The sequence below is a fragment of the Colobus angolensis genome, unplaced genomic scaffold (assembly GCF_000951035.1).
Source record: "Colobus angolensis palliatus isolate OR3802 unplaced genomic scaffold, Cang.pa_1.0 Scaffold19, whole genome shotgun sequence".
NCBI classification, from domain to species: Eukaryota; Metazoa; Chordata; class Mammalia; order Primates; family Cercopithecidae; genus Colobus; species Colobus angolensis.
Window position 1 is genome coordinate 7,834,609 of NW_012115043.1, and position 21,306 is coordinate 7,855,914.

At 40.8% G+C, this 21,306-nt stretch overlaps 1 protein-coding gene across 1 annotated transcript in view; it reads left to right on the top strand.

Moving 5' to 3' along the window:
- HERC1 (HECT and RLD domain containing E3 ubiquitin protein ligase family member 1) overlaps window positions 1–21,306 on the top strand; it is a 248,445-nt gene that overhangs the window by 64,633 nt on the left and 162,506 nt on the right. The window contains exons 4-6 of the mRNA XM_011940429.1: window positions 7,933–8,028; window positions 18,781–18,975; window positions 20,424–20,735. Coding sequence (XP_011795819.1) covers window positions 7,933–8,028; window positions 18,781–18,975; window positions 20,424–20,735 — 603 coding nt within the window. The remainder of the gene's footprint in view (window positions 1–7,932; window positions 8,029–18,780; window positions 18,976–20,423; window positions 20,736–21,306) is intronic.

Sequence of the window (21,306 nt, forward strand, 5' to 3'; positions counted from 1 at the left end):
GACTCACTGCAACTTCCGCCTCCCAGGTTCAAGCAATTCTCCTGCCTCAGCTTCCTGAGTAGCTGGGATTACAGGTGCCTGCCACCATGCCTGGCTAATTTTTTTGTATTTTTAGTAGAGATGGGGCTTCACCATGTCGGCTAGGCTGGTCTCGAACTTCTCCTGACCTCAGGTGATCTGCCTGCCTCAGCCTCCCAAAGTGCTGAGATTACAGGCGTGAGCCACCACGCCCGGCTTATTTTTTTGAGATGGAGTTTAGTTCTTGTTGCCCAGGCTGGAGTGTAATGGTGTGATCTTGGCTCAGTGCAACCTCTGCCTCCCAGGTTCAAGCAGTCCTCCTGCCTCAGACTCCTGAGTAGCTGGGACTACAGACATGTACCACCATGCCCATCTAATTTTTGTATTTTTAGTAGAGCTGGGGTTCACCATGTTGTCCAGGCTGGTCTCGAACTCCTGACCTCAGGTGATCTGCTCACCTCGGCCCCCCCAAAGTGCTGGAATTATAGGCATGAGCCACCACAACCTGGCCCCCAAATTTAGTTTAATTTCCAGTTTATTTTTGGACCATTTAACTTTCTATCTTGTTGACAATGTGAACAAATGAAGTTATACATTTAATGGGCTATAGTTTTCAAAATTTATTTTCTCTAAAAATGCCCAGCTTTAGCCCTGTTTTTTTTTTCCCCCCAATATATTTACAAAATACACTAAGAATTCTGTGTAGAATGTGTGTGTATGTTTTTTTTTTTTGGAACAGAGTCTCACTCTGTCATCCAGTCTGGAGTGCAGTGGCAGAATCTTGGCTCACCTCCTGCCTCCTGGGTTCAAGCAGTTCTCCCTGCCTCAGCCTCACAAGTAGCTGGGATACAGGCGCCCGGCACCACACCTGGCTGATTTTTATATTTTTTAGTAGAGACGGGGTTTTACCATGTTGTCCAGGCTGGTTTTGAACTCCTGACCTCAGGTAATCCAACCACATAGACCTCCCAAAGTGCTGGGATTACAGGTGTGAGCCACGATGCGCGGCCTGTGTAGAATGAGTTTTAGATGTGTCTTTAATTGTAATTGACTGAAGCTGGAGTAGACTTATCCTTAAATACTGACTTTTTTGGGAAGAAATTAACAACAGTCATTACAGTGTTGGTAGGATATTTTGTTGGTTTGGTATTGCTACATTTGGCAGTCATTTATTAAAGGCTCCCAGTATTTTCTCTTCTTTCTCAATATATATACATAATGCAAAATAATAATTATTGCTATCCGTTTGGAGATCTTACTATGTAGTGAGAACTGTGCTAAGCATGTTTTGCACATAATTTCAGTTAATTATGTAACAGCTCTAAATGTTGTGGGTGGGCATCATTCCCGTCTCAAGATGAGACCCTTTCAGTCAGAGCCAGTAAGTGATGGAGCCTAGATTTAAACCCAAGTTTATCACTAAAAACTTTATGCTGTTTTCAACATTTTTCTCCATACTGTAGAAAGGCATAAAAGAGGGATCATGATGGCCCTGGTGCCAGCTCCTAGAAAGGTGCATCAGTCTACTTATGTGTTTTTGTTTTGGTAATCACTAGAGGTGGCTTTTAGATAATGAAGCCACAGATCACAATTGCGTTTTTTCTCAGAAATGCTTCACAGCTAATTAGGGAATTTGGAGAGGTTGCAACCAAGTATTTGTTGGTGTAGCAACATGTTGTATGTCTAGGGACTAGTTACTTTTAAACACTTAGCTTCTGTTATGATTCCATACCTGAGTCTGGACTCTGAAGCCTTACTACTCAAAGTGTGAGCCACAGACAATAGCATTGGCATCACCTGCATTTGTTAGAAATGCAGAATCTTAGGCTTCTTCTATACTTAACTGATTAGGAGCTGTATTTTAACAAGATCACCAGGTAATTCGTGTCAACACTGAAATTTGAGAAGCACTATCCTAAATAATTAAAAAGAAAAACTGACTTGGCAGCAGCAGGTTAATAGCAGATGACCCAACAATAAGAGAAACAGTCAAATAGAATCACAGATCTGAAGACAATGAGCAATGTGCTGTGATTGGAAGGCTCTGATTAGCTAGCATAGTTATTGAAAGCTATCTGAGAAGTGAGGGATTTGGGACAGCTGAAGAGAATAATTAAGAATAATGATTATTAATGGGGTGGGGTGATAATAGAGATTATGACAACAGGAAACTTTACCTAGTAAATTTATAAATATCTTAGAGAGGCCGGGCGTGGTGGCTCACGCCTGTAATCCCAGCACTTTGGGAGACCAAGACGGGCAGATCATGAGGTCAGGAGATCGAGACCATCCTGGCTAACACGGTGAAACCCCGTCTCTAAAAAAAATACAAAAAATTAGCCGGGCGTGGTGGCGGGCGCCTGTAGTCCCAGCTACTCAGGAGGCTGAGGCAGGAGATTGCGTGAACCCAGGAGGCGGAGCTTGCAGTGAGCCAAGAACGCGCCACTGCACTCCAGCCTGGGTGACAGAGCGAGACTCCATCTCAATAAATAAATAAATAAATAAATAAAATAAAAAAATAAAGATCTTAGAGAAAAGGAAGCTATATGAAGAGCCTGAAGATGAAACTTCTCTGCAGCTTTGCTGGGGTGAGGAGAGTGGTGTGAAAGTCAGTCGTTCGCATGGACTTCATCATAGCAGCTTTTGAAGGCCGAGGGGAAACTTGTTAGATGACAAAAAAGTTCTGCCATGTAATAGTCGGCTATTTGGAGGACTCTCCAAAGTGACTGACATTTCAGTGATTTGAGGGTAGCAGGATATTTGCTGTGTTGTTTTGTTTTTGAGATGGAGCCTCGCTCTTGTCTCCCAGACTGGAGTGCAATGGTGTGATCTCGGCTGTCTGCAACCTCTGTCTCCTGGGTTCAAGTGATTCTCCTGCCCCAGCCTTCCCAGTAGCTGGGACTACAGGTACCCACCACCACGCCCAGCTAATTTTTTGTAGTTTTAGGAGAGACGGGTTTCACTATGGTCAGGCTGGTCTCAAACTCCTGACCTCAGATGATTCACCTGCCTCGGCCTCCCAAAGTGCTGGGGATATTTGCTGTTTTAATAATTTGCAATTTTGTATAGTTTATCTGCCCAGTAGATACAGATTGATGTAAATTTTACCATTGTTTTATTTACCTGATGGAATAGAAAAAGGATAGATGAATATATAGAGCAACTTAAAACCTATAGGCTGGGTGCAGTGGCTCACACCTGTAATCCCAGCACTTTGGGAGGCCAAGGTGGGTAGATTGCCTGAGATCAGGAGTTTGAAACCAGTGTGGCCAACATGGTGAAACCGCATCTCTACTAAAAATACAAAAAAATTAGCTGAGCACGGTGGCGTGTGCCTGTAATCCAGCTACTTGGGAGGCTGAGGCAGGGGAATTGCTTAAACCCGGGAGGTGGAGGTTGCAGTGAGCCGAGACTGAGCCACTGCACTCTGGCCTGGGCAACAGAGCAAGACTGTCTCAGAAAAAAAACACACACACACACACAAATGAAAAACCTATAAAACTTCAGTGTAGGCCAGGCACGGTGGCTCATGCCTGTAATTCCAGCACTTTGGGAGGCTCAGGTGGGCGGATCACCTGAGGTTGGGAGTTCGAGACCAGTCTGAAGCAACATGGAAAAACCCTGTCTCTGCTAAAAATACAAAATTAGCCGGGCGTGGTGGTGCATGAATGCCTGTAGTCCCAGCTACTCAGGAGATTGAGGCAGAAGAATCACTTGCATCTGGGAGGTGGAGGTTATAGTGAGCCGAGATCATGCAGTTGCACTCCAGCCTGGACGACAAGAGCGAAGCTCCATCTCAAAAACAAAACAAAACAAAAACACACACACAAAAAAACCAACCTTTAGTGTATTATGAAACTTAAAAAATTCTAAGTAAGTGTCATTAATAGTTAATAAGCTTTATTAACGTGCTGTTTTTTGTTTTGAGACAGTCTTACTCTGTCACCTTGGCTGGAGTGCAGTGGTGCGATCTGCAACCTCCGCCTCCTGGGTTCAACCTATTCTCCTGCCTCAGCCTCTCAAGTAGCTGGGATTACAGTCACATGCAACCATGCCCTGAGAATTTTTGTATTTTTAGTAAAGACAGGGTTTTATCGTGTTGCCCAGGCTGGTCTCAAACTCCTGACCTCAAGTGAACTGCCCGCCTCAGCCTCCCAAAATGCTGGGATTACAGGTGTGAGCCACTGCGCCTGGCCAATATGCTTTTAATGATATTAATTTTAATTAATTACTAATATATAGTATATAACTAACATAAATCAGCACTAATCAGATTAATCGGATTAATGTTGATGAAGTTAATGTTTGACGTATATAATTATATTAATAGTGTAAATACAATTTAATAGTTATTAATAGTTAATAAGCCTTAATAATAATAAACTTTATTAATAGATCCTGAGGTGGGAGGATCACTTGAGCCCGGGAGGTCAAGGCTATAGTGAGTTATGTAAACCAAAAAGTATCTGAGACAGGTCTCAAATCAATTTAGGCTTGTCAAGGTTAAGGACAATACCTGGGAGATGAGTGTAAACCAAGAAGTTTCTGAGACAAGAAATTGATCTTTCTCAGTTTAGAAAGCCATTGCACTCCAGCCTGGGCGACAAGAGCGAAACTCTGTCTCATAAATAAATAAATAAAGTTTATTTTGCCAAGGTTAAGGACATGCCTGTGACAGAGCCTCAGGAGGTCCTTGTGGCAGGTGCCCGAGGCGGTTGGGGTACAGCTTGCCTTTATACATTTTAGGGAGACATAGTATATCAGTCAATACATGTAAGATCTTATTGGTTTGATCTGAAAGGATGGGAGGTCAGGGGGCTTCCAGGTCTTTGGTTGATTTAAACATACTCTGATTGGCAGTTGGTTGAAAGAGTTAGTAGAAAGGAATGTGTAGGTTACAATAAGGGGTTGGGGAGAGGTAGGTTTTATCATGCAGATCCAAGCCTCCAAGTAGCAGACTTAGAATAGACTGTAAATGTTTTTTTCAGACTTAAGGTCTGTGTTGATGGGTGTAATGCTGGATGGGTATAATGAGGCGTGTCCAATCTCTCACTTCCTGTCCTGGCCTGAATCAGTTCTTCAGGTAAAATTTTAGAGTGCCCTCCCATAGGAGGGAGTCCATTCAGATGGTTGCTGGGGGCTTTTGTATTTTAGTTTTGGTTTACAGAGATCTGTGCCTTTCTACAAAGGTGATATTGAGGGCTTCACTATTTAAAGGGGAGAAGCAGGCTGGAGGGGAAAAAAGGAGGGTATGGTCACATTACTGAATCCACAAATTGCAAGAGAAAAGGAGCAGAATAGTGGAATTGTGTATTTCTCTGGTGCTCAGTAGATAGGCATTTTATATAAGATAAGGTGAACATAGTGAGGATATTCACCCTTTCATCTGTAGCTCTCTGCTTTGGAACAAAAGGAAAGGCAGCTTCTTGTATAAGTCAGCCTTCAGCTTAATTTTTTTCTTTTGTCAGGGTGCATTGGAGTCTCAAGTTTTTATTTCCTTTTCACAGCAGTAATCTTTGCCACTGAATTCCAGCCTTGGCAACAGAGCAAGACCCTGTCTCAAAAATAAATAAATAAATCCGTAAATAAATACTAAAAAAAACAGGGTTAGGCTGGGCATGGTGGCTCATGCCTGTAATCCCAGCACTTTGGGAGGCTGAGGCTGGCAGTTCACCTGAGGTCAGGGGTTCCAGACCAGCCTGGCCAACATGGTGAAATCTGTCTCTACTAAAAATACAAAAATTAGCTGGGCATGGTTGTGCAGGCTTGTAATCCCAGGTACTTGGGAGGCTGAGGCACAAGAATCACTTGAATCCGGGAGGTGGAGTTGCAGTGAGCTGAGGTTGTGCCAATGCACTCTAGCCTGGGTGACAGAGTGAGAATCCGTCTCAAAAAAAAAAAAAAAACTTAGAGTTAGGTGTAAATACTGTGGGCATTTGAAGATGTTGGAATTTTGTATTTGGTCCAAAATATGCATTTTTAAATTATTATTTCAGAATCATGTTACTTAAAATAGCCTGACTTGAAAAATCAGAGAATCTTAGAGTTGGATGAGATCTTGTGGGTTATCTAAGTCAGTCTTTCTTCCCCTGTAGAGGATATACTTTTCTGTGATGTATCTGTGAAGAGATAATTTAGAATACAATTATTTTTACAATATAGTATCCTTTGAAATAAAGCCACTGATGAAAATTTCACAATTATATGATGGATAAATTATAGAAAGAACTTGACATTTGTGCTCTAAAGACTTAAGGATATGGAAATTTGAGGGACAATGGATATTTAGTTCACTTTCTGATTTATCTTTTTTTTTTTTTTTTTGAGATAGAGTCTTGCTCTGTTGCCCAGGCTGGAATGCAGTGTTGTGATTTTGGCTCACTGCAACCTCCGCCTCCTGGGTTCAAGTGATCCTCCTGCCTCAGCCTCTCGAGTAGCTGGAATTACAGGCATGTGCCCCCACACCTGGCTAATTTTTGTTTGTATTTTTAGTAGCAACGATGGGGTTTTGCCATGTCAGCCAGGCTGGTCTTGAACTCCTGAGCTCAAATGATCTGCCTGTCTCCTCCTCCCAAAGTGCTGGGATTACAGACATGAACCACCGTGCCTGTCCTATCATTTTTTAATGAGATAATGATTTCTCCCATTGGGTCCTGTTGTGGAGAGTAGGCAGTAAGTCTCAGAGAGGTGCTGTGATTCCTCAGCCGTGCTAGGAAAAAGGTGAACTGACTTCCTGGTGTTAGCAGTGGCAAATCCTTATGAATCTGCAGTAACCTCAATTCTTGCCTCCTCAGAAAAAGAATTTGACTGAGGGGCATAAAGAGACTGAGGCAAATTTTAGAGCTGGGGTGTAAGTTTATTTAAAAAGCTTTAGAGCAGGAAAGAAAAAGAAGTGAAGTACACTTGGAAGAGGGCCAAGCAGGTGACTTGAGAGATCAAGTGCCCAGGTTGACTTTTGACTTAAGCTTTTATATGTTAGCATACTTCCCGGGTCCTGTGTTTCTTCCCTTGGGGTAGGCTGTTCACATGCACAATGGTTTGCCAGCCTTTGAGAGGGGAGCATGTGCAGTGTGTTTACCAGTGTTGTACGCATGCTTTCTTGAGGCATTCTTCCCTTACCCACTGAATGTCCCTAGAAGGTCATATACCAGTTGAACTCCTCCATTTTACCTCTTAATGTGCATGCTTGATCCCACTCACCCAGCTCCTGAGATCTTATCAACAAGTTGCTGATCACAGGTTTCAGGTTTTTTTCTGTCTGTTGGGAGACTGCCTTTCCCTGGTACTGACTGCAATCAATTATTGTTTTAGAGAGACAGTTAACCACTGCCTGACCATCACTTGATGGTCACCTGACATACCTGGTGGTAGGGGTTGGGGGGTGGCCCTCTCCTGCCCTGCTCATGTCTAACTAGCTACTACCTACTGTAATACTGGGACCTTGGTTGTGGTGAAACTAAGAAGGGAGGGACAGACTTTCTGCTGCTTTGGTCAAGTCATTACTAAAGCTGGCTATATTCTGTCAGGTGGGAGGCAGGTGGGCAATATACCCATTGGGAGTATTTTCTGAGACCACGTTTTCTGGATATTGGTCACCCAAAGAGTGGGTAACTGGCAAAATTCTGCTTCCTTGATTGTTTCTAGAGCCCTATGTCCCTTGGAATAAATCACTTTTTAATAAGGTAATCAGTGAGGGATTGGCATGTCAAATATATCATGTGATGCAGTAGCCAGCTCGTTTAATAAAACTTCCTTGTAAAAGTTAGTTTCATGACCTAATGTTAGGATTTGGTTTCAGTGCACATAATTATATAAACAGGTCTTCAAATAGGTGTTTTTGTAGACTGTTTAAGTAATTTTAATTCATATGTCTCTCCCCTTCCTACACTGTGTCCCACAATGTTTTAATTATAGGGTTCATCTGCTGATCGGAGTCAGTGGAGAGAACCAACCAGAACATCGGATGGCTTGTGTTCCCTTTACGAGGCAGCGTTATGTCTCTTTGAAGAGGTACGTAATAATCATGGCCTTTGTATTGAAAACTTTGTGTTAAAATGCTATGACATGTATTTATCCCTTAAAAATAATCCATTTTCTCTGGAAAAGCTACAAAAGGAGGTGGCACCAGTTGTTACCTTTAGAGAGTGGAACTGGGGTATCTAGGGTGGGGTAGGGGTGAGTAGGAGACATACTTTTCAATGTGTATACCCTTTCATTTGTTTTAATTTTTGAATTATGTGCTGGTAACTTCAGTTGAAAAAATTTTGTATTAAGTAAAATACATAGAAAAATGTACACATATATAGCTTAATTATTATAAAATACTCTTCTAATATGTACCTAGGTAAAGAGAGAATTTTCTTAGTCATTGCAGAAGCCCTTTCACAGCCTTATCATAACCTGTTTGTCCTCCCCAAAGTAACCACTATTGTGACTTTGATCACTTCCTTGTATTTCTTTATATTTCTGTCAACCAGATGTGCATCCTTAAACACTATAGTCGTGCCCATTAAAAAAAAAAAGGAAAGTCTTTTAAATCTTTTAATCTTTAGGTTCCCTCCTCCATTTTTCTTTTCCTTCAATATGTTTGTTCAGGAACCTAGGCTTTTTGGGCTGTAGCATTTCCCACAGTCTGGGTTTTGCTAATAGATTACTCATGATGCAGTTCTGTATGTTTCTTTATCCTCTGTATTTCCTATAAATTGGCAGCTGGATCCAGAGGCTTGATCAGTTGCAGATGTTAGGTCTTTAGCAAGACTGTATACATGTTGTGTTCTTCCATTAGGTTCCATTTGGTTGTCTTTGTGGTATTAGCAGCCATTGATGCTTAATGACTACATTAATTCATTTGTGCTTGGTTGCAAAATATGATATTCTAATTCTGTCGTTTCTTTTTATTAGTGTTGGGGTGATCAGACCCAACACCAGGTCGTGGGGGTGGCAAAGTCTGGTGGAGTCAAAGAATTGAGAAAAAGTTTAAGAAAGGTGGGACACCAGGGGGCCATCCCTATCATGGAGCCCACGAAGGCCCTGAGCTCTGGGAGCCCATGGTATTTATTGGTAATCTAACAAAGAAATAGGTGGTGAGAATGTGGAGATCAAAAGGGCAGGCGCATGGTCTACAGCTGTGATGGTTTAGCATTTATATGGAACATGTTCTGCTACTTGAGATAATGGGAATAGGAGTCTAGGAAGGCTAGAAGCAAGGAGCCAGCAAGTCTAGACACATTCGAGAGGACATTATGCAAGCCCTGCCTCAGTTTCCCTCCCAACACTCAGCTTTTTCCCAACATGCCCTCTTTTTGTAAAAGAGAAGGTATCATTATTACTATCATTATTACTAGCTATCATTATTATAAGAGGTTGCCTCTTTTAATTGAGCAAGGCAGTTGCAGCCTGTGCAGCCTTTAATTGCCAGTTGGTGATCCAGCTTCATTTTTCTTAGCCCTTATTCAAACTGGAGTCACTCTGGTTTGAATGTTTCCCCACATACCTCCCCTTTCTCTTTTACAAGAGGACCCTTAATCCTAGGGGTTGCAGAAGGATGAAGGTCCTTCTTCTCTAACTTCTTCATGCTGAATAGGGGTGATGATACTCCTGCCTAACTATTAGGGGCTCTTGTATTCAGGGTAGAGAGGAGCTGAGTCAGAAAGCACTGATCCATTAAGCATCGTGACTCTGGTCAGTCCTTGTTCCATCTTCGCATTCAGATTCAGCTGGCTCATGGCTCGTACTGGGGGAACCCGGGCCATGGTTAGGATTCATGGGTCCCTCCAGTCTCCCGTTCCATGGTTGTACACATCTTGAGGGCTTCCGCACAGTTCGCTCATCTCCTGCAAAAAACGCAAGCATACCCTCACCCCCACATTAGTAAATCTAGTGAAACAGAAGCAAAAACTTTTGTGGCTGTAGCCAGGAGGCCACTGACAGTGAGAAATAGGCTTTTTCTGATTAACAGAAGGCATAGAGAAAGCAAATCAAGGCTTAAAAGCAATCCTTAAACCTTCAATTTGCACTGTACGGGTGGGTCCACTAGGTGCTGTGGCTCATGATAGATCTTCAGATGTTTGGTGGGCACCCACATAGGCACCTGATTGTCACCTGGAGAGACACAAGCAAATCTTCTTCCCCATAAAATTATCTTTAGGCAGGGATCGGAGGAGGTAGACTCAGAGGTAAGGAGAATTTTGGGGCTTAATGACTTCCTGATGTTTGATAGGTGTTCTCTCGGAAGTTAGGAATTCCCTTTCTCTCCATATTGCTGCGTGGGCATGAAGGACTAGGTAAGCATACTTAGAGTCTGTATATATACTTACCCTTTTTCCTTCTGCTAATTCTAGTGTATGATGGCCCCTGCTTTTGCTAGGATGTCTCTCCCTAACAAAGCAGTGGGGTTTTCAGGCATAATTAGAAAGGGATGTGAAAGAGTAAAGTTCCCCAGTCACAATTTAGTGGCAGGGAGAAGTATCTAGTGACTGACTGTCCTAGGACCCCTTGGATAGTGACAGATCTGGAGGACAGTTGTCCGGGACAGGAGAGTGAGAAGGCTGCACCAGTGTCCAGGAGACAGTTAACCTCCTGGCTGTCAATGGTCAAGCATATCTGGGGAGGGTGATGGCATGGGCTGGCGCTTGCCCCGGGCACCCTCAGTCCTGCTGCTGGATCATCTGGTTAGTGGCTTCTGACTCAGAGGACCTTTGTCCTCTGGGGCAGTGGGCCTTCCAGTGATTCCCTTGACATAAGGGGCATGGATGAGGGGACGGATTATTTCTATTCGGACAGTCTTTTTTAAAGTGTCCTTGCAGACCACACTGGAAGCAAGCCCTATTAGGCATTTGATTTTCCCAGCCTTTCCCTTTTCCAGAGCCTCCAAAGTCTGCTTGGCTGAGGGTCATGGCTAAAGTGGTGGCTTTTTTTTGTTTGTTTGTTTTTTATCCCATTTGATCTGCTCCTCTTGATCTCTATTATAAAAAAACTGAGGTTGCCAAGTTCAACAGGGCTTCTAAGTTTTGTTCCAGGCCTAAGGTGGACTTAAGTTTTTTCTAATATCTGCAGCTGACTGAGTGATAGACTTATCCTTTAAGATTGGCTGGCCTTCAATAGAGTCAGGTGACAGAGATATGCTTCCTCAGTGCTTCCCTTAGTCTCTCCAGAAAGGCAGTAGGATTTTCTTTCCCTGTGTTGTGGTGGATATCATTGAATAATTCATAGGCTTATTCCTAGCTTTCATTAGTCCTTATAGCATGCAAGTTAGCAAATGTCTGCGGTACCAGTCTCCGTGTTCTGATTCTGCATCCCAGTGAGGGTCTACACAGGGAACTGCCTGCTGACCTGTGGGGAATCATTCTCTTTCCTCTGTTGTCATCCTATCATTGACCTGACTGAGATACCAGAGATTGCCAGACTCTTGGGCTGCAGTTATGGTGGCATTTGGGGTTAGTGTCTGATCTAGCAGTAACATCTCTCCATGTCAGATCAAAGGATTGTCCTAACCCTTGAAAACATCAATTTAACTATCTGAGAATTTACCTAGGTCTCTTTTAATTTGTTTCAAGTCTGAGAGGGAAAAAGGTACATACACTCTTGGGCCAAATTCTCTAGAATACATCTTAGGGGTGTGTTTGCCTTGGGGGGAACGTTTCCCATCTGAAAAAAACATAGGGATGCCAGCACCCCTAGTCATTTTCCAGTGAGCATTAGTCCTGGAGCATCCTCTTTGGTCCTAATGCTTATTCCTTTCCAGGGTGCATAACCACCCATGGACCTCTGCTTATCGGATTAGTTATGCTTACCGATGTAGCAGTCCTGCACCTATTTTCCCACCTTTCTTGACCACAAAGGGGTCCGGGCTGCTGGATTCTAGTGGTCCTCTACCAGCATGCCCAACATTGTCTTTGTGCTATAGGTGAGTTCTAGAGCTGGGCTGGGTTCCTGAATATTTCATAACAACCCAGCTGCCCCATCAAGATGCATTCCCATAAACAGTTCTTATGCAAATTCGTTTCAGAGAGGGTGTAGGTAATCTTTTGAGTCAGGATTAAGATAGTTTGATTCTGTGAGTACTGTAAGACTTGGCTGAGTGCAAACAGCTCCTACGTTTGAGCAGACTAATTATTAAGCAATTTTCCTAACTCTGCTTCTATAAGAGTCTCTCTATCACTTACTGAATACCCATTGTGTGGTGTGTGTGTGTGTGTGTGTGTGTGTGTGTGTTTTCCCTTTTCCCCTCTCTCTCCCCCTCTTCAATCTCCCAGGAGGAACCATCTATCCTCCTGTCCTGAAGGGAGTTTCTCCTAGGTCTGGTCGGACCTTTGTATGGTAATTAAGATTTAAATACCTCGTTAGGAAACCTGCTGGGTTAAGGGAATTTTCAGTGGTTAATGTTAAATCTTTTTCTAACAGAATAGCCCCATCCTTGAGATTTTTGAGTTAGTAAGCTACCTTTTTGCTTTTTGATAGCTCTGAACTGGTGAGGTGTGCTCACAATGAGGTTTCTTCCAAGTTATTTTTCTGCTTCTGTTAGCAAAGCAATTGCTGCTACAGATTGAATGCATTTGGGCTATCAGGGGTTACTGGGTTAAAGATTTTTGGTAGGAAGGCTACTGTTTGTTAGTGGTCTCAGTGCTTTCCCGCTACTCTCTTGTTTACACTGACAAGGTAGCATTGGAGTGTTATAGGGTCCTGGAGAAGACCTTCAATTGTCAATTATAGGTTTTAAGTTTACCCTGGCTTTTAAAGGAATAGTACACTTTTCTTTACTTACATATCTTTCTCTTTTGTAGATGCATTTTGGAAACACAGTGGAAGGACGTTTGCTGTCCTCCCTGCTGGATGATAGTTAGGGGAAATTGCCATGCTTCAAGGTCTCCCTCGGCTCCAGCCTTTTGAATAGAAATTTGTATAGCACCAATTGCTCCAGGTTTTAATGTTGCAACTACAGGAGCAGTAAAGTTTTGTAGCTAATTCATCTTCTCGCCCATTAAGAGGAGAAAGAGGAGGTGGCCTTTCACTTAATTCAGCAGGTGGAGCTGATGGGCTAAAACATACTTTTTTCAGTTTCCCTTTATTTTCTCTGGTTTCCTGTTCCTCACACTCAGAATCTGAATTTAGTTCTTTACACTCGTCCTCCTCTTCCTCATCTGAATCTGCCTCATTATCTGTTTGAAATGGCTCAAGAGCTGCTTTTATTAGCGCCCACATTGACCAAACCGAGATTGGAATTTTTGCTCCATCTTTATACTTTTTTTTTTTTTTAAATCTCTGCCAGTTCTCTCCCATTCATCCGACTCCATAGTCCCCTGTTCCGGGAACCATGGGCAAAACTACTCTGCTGCACTAGAGTGAGTGATAACAAATTCTGAGTACGAACTTTCACTCCCCCTCTTCGTAATAAATGTCTTAAGAAATTTAAGCAGAATGACTGCTTTCACTTTGTTCCATTGTTACCCTGGTTCTTCCAAGTGCTCAGCTTTCCCCCCTGAGCTGCTTTTAGACTTCTTCGGGTGTCCTTTGATGTTGTATCCTCTGCTTTCACACGCTCTGGCGTTCCTTCACCGGGGTCTTTGTCACCCCACATTGGGCAGCCAGGAATGTGGGGGTGACAAAATCTGGCGGAGTCAAAGGATTGAAGAAAAAAGACAGTTTGAGAGAGAAAGGTGGGACACCAAGGGGCTATTGCTATCGTGGAGGCTGTGAAGGCCCTGAGCTCTGGGAGCCCACGGTATTTATTGGTAATCAAAGAAAGAAACAGGTGGTGAGAATGTGGAGGTCAAAAGGGCAGGCACATGGTCTACAACTGTGATGGTTCTGCTACTTGAGATAATGGGAATAGGAGCTTAGGTGCCTAGGAGGGCTAGAAGCAAGGAGCCAGCAAGTCTAGACACATTCGAGAGGACATTATGCAAGCCCTGCCTCAGTTTCCCTCCCAGTACTCAGCTTTTTCCCAACAATTAGTTGCAATATTTTTATGAAGAGATTCCCTTATTGACTGATTACTCTGCTACGGTTTATATAGGAAAAGCAGACTAAATGCTTGATTCTTTTCATCTGTTCTTTATTTACCAGTTTTCAATTTAATGAATTGTCCTCCTACCATCCTCCAAACTTGGCCAATTAACTTCATTTAAAAAATACCATGGGCTGGGCGCAGTGGCTCACACCTGTAATCCCAGCACTTTGGGAGGCCGAGGCAGGTGGATTACCTGAGGTCAGGAGTTCAAGACCAGCCTGGCCAATATGAGGAAATCTCGTCTCTATTAAAAATACAAAAAATTAGCCGGGTGGGGTGGCGGACCTCTGTAATCCCAGCTACTCAGGAGGCTGAGGCAGGAGAATTACTTGAACCCGGGAGGCAGAGGTTGCAGGGAGTCGAGATCATGCCACTGTGCTCCAGCCTGGGCAACAAGAGTGAAACTGTGTCTCAAAAAAAAATAAACAAATAAAATAAATCATTATGAACCCACAGATTTAAGCCTGTTTTGAGTTTCAGCACACTGAATTATTATCTGCAGTGAAGGTCATATTGTTTCAATTTTGGCTATTAGTCTCTTCAGGGTAGTTCCTAAGTTATTTTATCATAAGCCTAATAATCTTTTGTAGTCTCCTTGCTTTCTGATATGTTTCATTGTTTCTGGCTGATCTTACACATTTCTTGCCCCCAATCTGGAATCATCTAATTAGTTTTCTGAAAAACAGTCCTGGTTTCTTTTATTGGAAAATGATGTTTCAAGACCACAATCAGGGTGCTAGAAATGCTTACTACTACTGAGTTGATCTTATTTCTAGGCTTTTATATTCATAGTGGACAGAGCTAGGATGTGTATATATGTGTATTTAAAGCTAAGATACCTAATGAGTTCATACTGATACTTTCAAATTTACAGCTATAGAATTTTTACTTAACCTTTACATTTATATCTTCTTCCTTTTAAACTAAGATTGCTGATTCCCATAGATACAAGGATGAGAATTAGAAAATGCCATTATTACTCATTTGTTTTAATTACATGTTACACACATACACACATAAACAGCAGTCCTAAAATAAGACAAATAACTACTGCTGTATGGTTACTGAAAAAATTAATTAATTTTTTTTTTTTTTTTTGAGACGGAGTCTCGCTCTGTCGCCCGGGCTGGAGTGCAGTGGCCAGATCTCAGCTCACTGCAAGCTCCGCCTCCCGGGTTTACGCCATTCTCCTGCCTCAGTCTCCCGAGTAGCTGGGACTACAGGCGCCCGCCACCTCGCCCGGCTAGTTTTTTGTACTTTTTTAGTAGAGACGGGGTTTCACCGGGTTAGCCAGGATGGTCTCGATCTCCTGATCTCGTGATCCGCCCGCCTTGGCCTCCCAAAGTAATGGGATTACAGGCTTGAGCCACCGCACCCAGCCGAAAAAATTAATTTCTAAAGTATGCTTTCCCTGTTTTTTAGTAATTGAATTACATCTATATAGGGCATATAGTTATTACATACTCTCTGCATTTTTTTTTTTGTTTGTTTGAGACAGTCTTGCTCTGTTGCTCAGGCTGGAGTGTGCAGTGGTGTGATCATAGCGCCCTGCAGCTTCTGTCTCCTGGGCTCAAGTGATCTTCTGGCCTCAGCCTCCCAAGTAGCTGGGACTACAGGCATGTGTCATCACACCTGGCTAATTTTTTTTTTTTTAATTTTTAGTAGAGATGAGGTCTTGCTATGGTTGCCCAGACTGGTCTTAAACTCCTGAGCTCAAGAGATCCTTCTACCTTGGGCTCCCAAAATACTGGTACTACAGACGTGAACCATGGCACCCAGAGCCTGTCTCTGTGTTTTAACCTTCATTTGGTATTAGTTCTACAAATGATTACATTTTTAATGCTGAATACTAGTCTCTGTGTCAATGTGTATTCTTTTTGATAGTTTGAGGGTCATTCTCTAGTAGATTTCTCAATAAAGAGTCATCAGAACAAGATTTCTGAGTTTTTGCATGTTGATAATTGCTGTGCTCTTTATTCCTGAATGTCAGTGTTGATAATATTCTTTAGTTCATCTTTTCTTTAGTTCACATTTTCTTTTCTTCTTGTATATCTTAAATATGTTACTCCATTCTCTTCTGGCATAAACTGTTACTGTCAAAGTCCAAAGGTAATCTGATTTTCTTTCCTATGTGAGCCATGCATATTTGCTGAGAAACCCAAAGAATTTTTTTTTCCCCCTTAAAGATCAGTAATTTTACTATAGAATATGTCTTGATATTATTCATTCTGGGTTGATATTCCTAGAGATGTGATAATTCAATATGTACTTTCAGATGTTTTTTATTTCAGGAAAATGTTCCAAATTTGCAGTTTGTTATATTATTTTTATTCCTTTGATTGGTTTTTGTTCTTCAGGGATTTCTATTATGTGCGTGTTGATCTTTGCCTGATTTTAATACTTGTCAGTTTTTCTTGAATACTTTGTCTTTTTAAATTTTTAAATTTCTAAAAATGCCTTTTGTCTTTCATTACTCTTAGGGCATTATCTACTGTATTTATTTACTTTTGAGTTTCCTCTAGTTTAGTCTTCAGTTCCAAAATTTTTTTTTCTTTTATTTCTAATTCTTGAGTTATGTTACCTCATTTTTGAGGGTTTGTAATTCAGATTTCTGTTTTTCCTTTGTGTCTTTTTTTTTTTTTTGAGATGGTGTCTCTGCCGCCCAGGCTGGAGTACAGTGACTTGATCTTGGCTCACTGCAACTTTATAATAACTTCATATGAGATTTGACCTCAACACTTTTTTGTTACTTATTTCTATGTAGGATTAGTTTTCCTGAACTCTTAGAATGAGGTGGGATTTAAGATGGCTTTTTAAACTCCATAGACTCCCTCCCTCTGTTTTTTTTTGTGTGTGCGTGTGTGTAATGTTAAAAAAAAAAAGTTTTCCAGTTTGTTCCCCTTCCCAACTTTTGTCTTGGTATTCTCTTTCCTTTCCATCTTTCCTTTCTATTGTCCCTGTTTTTCAATTCTATTGTTCAATTTTTATTCTACTCTCAGTAGTTTTTCTCAGTGTAGGGTCTTTGTCCTGGAAAGGAATCCTGGTTGGCCAGTATCAAGAGGCGTGAGCCAATACAATGGCCATGATAGACCTTTAGATGAACAATTCTGACCCTCTTGGCCCCACTATCCTTCTTTGTCTCCAGCAAAATCCCAGACCTTTTATTAGGGATTGGCAGCTGTCCTCGGATACTGTCCTCATGTTCACTGGAAAATAATTGTCTAACACACATATTATTCTGTTGTTTTGGATACTATTTAAAGTATCTGACCAAGAGGACCCTATCATCCCCCATTTCATGTGCTGGCAAACTAATGTGTTAACTTCTTAAGTTTCTTTTATTGTTTTGCTTGATTCAGCAAAATCAAAAAGCCTAAAAGGCAGAAAATAAATTGATAGTCACTGTAGTCAGAGTTAATATCTTTATTGTATTGAGTTCATACCAGTCAATTAAAAAATCTATTAAATTCTAATAAATAAGTGAGCAGAAGTTCACGTCACAAAATGTAGTAAACAGATGAAAAAACTTTAGTTTTGCTAACAGTAAAGAAATGTGAAATTAAGATAAGGGCCTTTTCCTTTTTCCTCACTTACATTTGCAAAAAAATTTAAAAGCATAATACTCATAATGAGTATGGATTCAGTGAAATTGGTACTGGGATGGCCACCCTGGGTGGCCTGGATTTTGGCACACAGCCTGGATTTTTAAAAAGGCTTATGAATGGCAACAGACTTTACCATTATATTCTACAGAAATGGTAAATAAGCCATGATTTTTTTTGAAATCTGATCTGAAAATATAATTATTTATATATTCAGATATATGTGTGAATGTTAATTGCTTTGTGCCTTCGCTGTTTTTAGAATAGCCTTCTTTTGTACATTACTAGTGAGGTATTATAGCACCATGTTGGAATGCCATTTGATATAGTATGTTTCAAGAATCATAGGATTCTTGTCTTTTTTTGAATATCGAGTCCCATTTCTGAGGTTCTCTACTAGGGAAGTAATAAAAAGTATAGTAACAACTATATCCTTAAAAATGGCCTATATAACAAATAAATAGACTGTAAATGCCCTATTAAAGGAAAGTGGAGCCAGGTATGATTATATGCCTGCCTGTAATCTCAGCTACTTGGGGGGCTGAGGTGGGAGGATTGCTTGAACCCAGGAGTTTGAGTCTAGTCTGTGTAAGATAGTGAGACCCCCACCTATTTAAAAAAAAAAGTTGGGGGTGGGGAAGTGGTTGAGTACATTGTGATGTTTTTTACTAGATGGAATATTATCTATTCAATCGTGAAGACTAGGTAGACATGGATTTGCATGACTCTTTTGTGCAATTTGTCATTTTTATGTATCCAGTGTGGTGACTTTGTTAAAGAATTTGTATATGAAAAACTCTGGAAGGACATATATTTAAAACGTAAAATTTATTGTATTAAGGTGTTAAGATTATCCATGCTGATTTTTTCTACTTTATTTCTTAAGCTTTGTTTTTCTACAGTGTTTTATATGCAATAATAAAACGTTTAGCTAAAAGATTGTGTGTCTCCCCTTTCCCACTTTTGCCACTTTATTAGTGTCTTTTAGTGGTTTATTCCTTGTGAGTAAATAGTTATCTTTGTTTAATAGGTTCTTTGAGCATTTAAGAGTGTTAGAAGAAAAGGCAACAGTAATTTCAGAGGATATATATTTAAAAATGCCCAGACTAAAACTGTCTTGACTGTTTGTTGCATATTTTAAATTTTTAATAGGTTTGCAGAATGGCTTCTGATTATTCGAGAACATGTGCTAGCCCAGATAGCATTCAGACTGGTGATGCTCCCATTGTCTCCGAAACCTGTGAGGTTTATGTTTGGGGGAGCAATAGCAGCCATCAGTTGGTAGAAGGTACACAGGAGAAAATACTGCAACCCAAACTGGCTCCTAGTTTCTCTGATGCACAGACCGTAAGTTTTCTAAATAGCTTACAAACTGGTAGATAATCTAGTGTATATTCATGTTTATTTGCATTAAATAATATTGAGTATTTTTTAAATGAGTGAAAATTATCGATGATTATTTCTGATCTATATACTGCATTAGTTTTTTTCATTTTAATAGAACAGTACATTTTGGCCGGGTGCAGTGGCTCACGCCTGTAATTCCAGCACTTTGGGAGGGTGAGGCAGGTGGATCATGAGGTCAGAAGTTCGAGACCAGCCTGGCCAATATAATGAAACCCCATTTCTACTGAAAATACAAAAATTAGCCAGGCATGGTGGTGCATGCCTGTAGTCCCAGCTAATCGGGAGGCTGAGGCAGAAGAATAGCTTGAACCTGGGAGATGGAGGTTGCAGTGAGCCGAGATTGCGCTACTACACTCCAGCCTGGGTGACAGAGTGAGCCTCCGTCTCAAAAATAAATAAAAATAAATAAATAAATAAATAAATAAAAATACATTTTTAGTCCCCATTATCCCTGACAACATTTCCAACTTTTGAATAACTAAATCGGGATCTTGATTTTTAAAAAGTGTTAAGAATAGCAACAGACTTTACCGTTAAGTTCACCACAAATGGCAAATAAGAGTAAATAAAGGCCAGGTATGGTGGCTCACACCTGTAATCCCAGCACTTTGGGAGGCCGAGGTGGGTGGATCATTTGAGGTCATGAGTTTGAGACTAGCTTGACCAACATGGTGAAACCCTGTCTACTAAAAATACTTAACAAAAATTAGCCAGGCATGATGGCGCGTGCCTGTAATCCCAGCTACTCGGCGGGGCTGAGGCAGGAATTGCTTGAACCTGGTAAATGGAGGTTATAGTGAAACAAAATTGCACCACTGCACTCCAGCCCAGGTGACAGAGCAAGACGCTGTTTCAAAAAAAAAAAAAAGTAAATAAAAACTGGAATTTCTTTTTGCTAGATTAGCCTTTCATTTTCTTATGATCACTTTTTTTTTACATTTATAGCCCAGCTAGAACTTTCTATTTGTTACTTTAATTAAAATGTATTTTTTTCAAATAGGTTTAGGATACATTTTATTCTACATTACATTATATGGTTCTTGCCATAATGTACCCTAAGGAATTTATAGGAAGAAAATTTTATGTCTTGCCATTCTCGGTTATAAGAGGATATTAAGCATTTTACTTTGTTGTTTCATTCAATCATAATCTGGATGATAACCTGAAAAGATAACATATACATGAAGAATTTGAACTCAGCAACAAAGTCATGAGCATGAAAAGGCCATTCGTGTTCTCTTACATTTCTGTATATTCCTTAATTCTCTGGAGAATCAGGCCATATTCTGCTATAAGACTTCCTTTGAGGCTCTTTGATAAAACCAGCCTTAAATATTATACTTTGATACTCACAGAAGTATTTTGTATTTATAATTCTTTGTTTATAGATTGAAGCTGGACAGTACTGCACTTTTGTCATTTCTACGGATGGCTCTGTTAGAGCTTGCGGGAAAGGCAGCTATGGGAGACTGGGCCTTGGAGACTCCAATAATCAGTCAACTTTAAAAAAGTTAACATTCGAGCCTCACAGATCCATTAAAAAGGTTTCATCTTCTAAAGGATCTGATGGTCATACTTTAGCTTTTACGACAGAAGGAGAAGTCTTCAGTTGGGGAGATGGTGATTATGGGAAACTGGGGCATGGAAATAGTTCAACACAGAAATATCCCAAGCTTATTCAGGGACCTCTACAAGGAAAGGTATGTGCTTTCTTTTTGGTTATGAAAATAATTAGATGCATTGGTGTTGTAATTGACAGTATCTTTCAGATTTTGATGTGGTCTTTCTGCTGTTGCCCCTTCAACCCTTTGGCTTAATCTTTTGTATATCTGCTTTATAGTTTACAGAACACCTTTTTATATACATTATTGAATTTTAATTCTTATATTCTTATAATTAGTCTTGTAAGGTAGTTGTTAACCCTATTTCACAGATAAGCAAACCGAGAGTCTTTCATTTAACAGTCATTTAGCACTTTTCAAGTGTCAGGCAGTATTTTAGGCATTAGACGTGTAGCAGTGAACAAGACAGGTAAGGTCTCTACTTTAATCCTTTAGTCTTCAGGATAGAGATAATAAGTTAACAAGCATATGAAATAATTTCAGATAAAGAAAAAAATGAGCAATAAAGATTACCTTGGGCAGGATGTGGTATTAGGTAATGAGGTAGGTCAGAGAGTGCTCTTAGAACAGGTGGCATCTTAATAGAGACTTGAATGGTGAGGCTTTTTTTTTTTTTTTTTTTGAGGCGGAGTCTCGCTCTGTGGCCCGG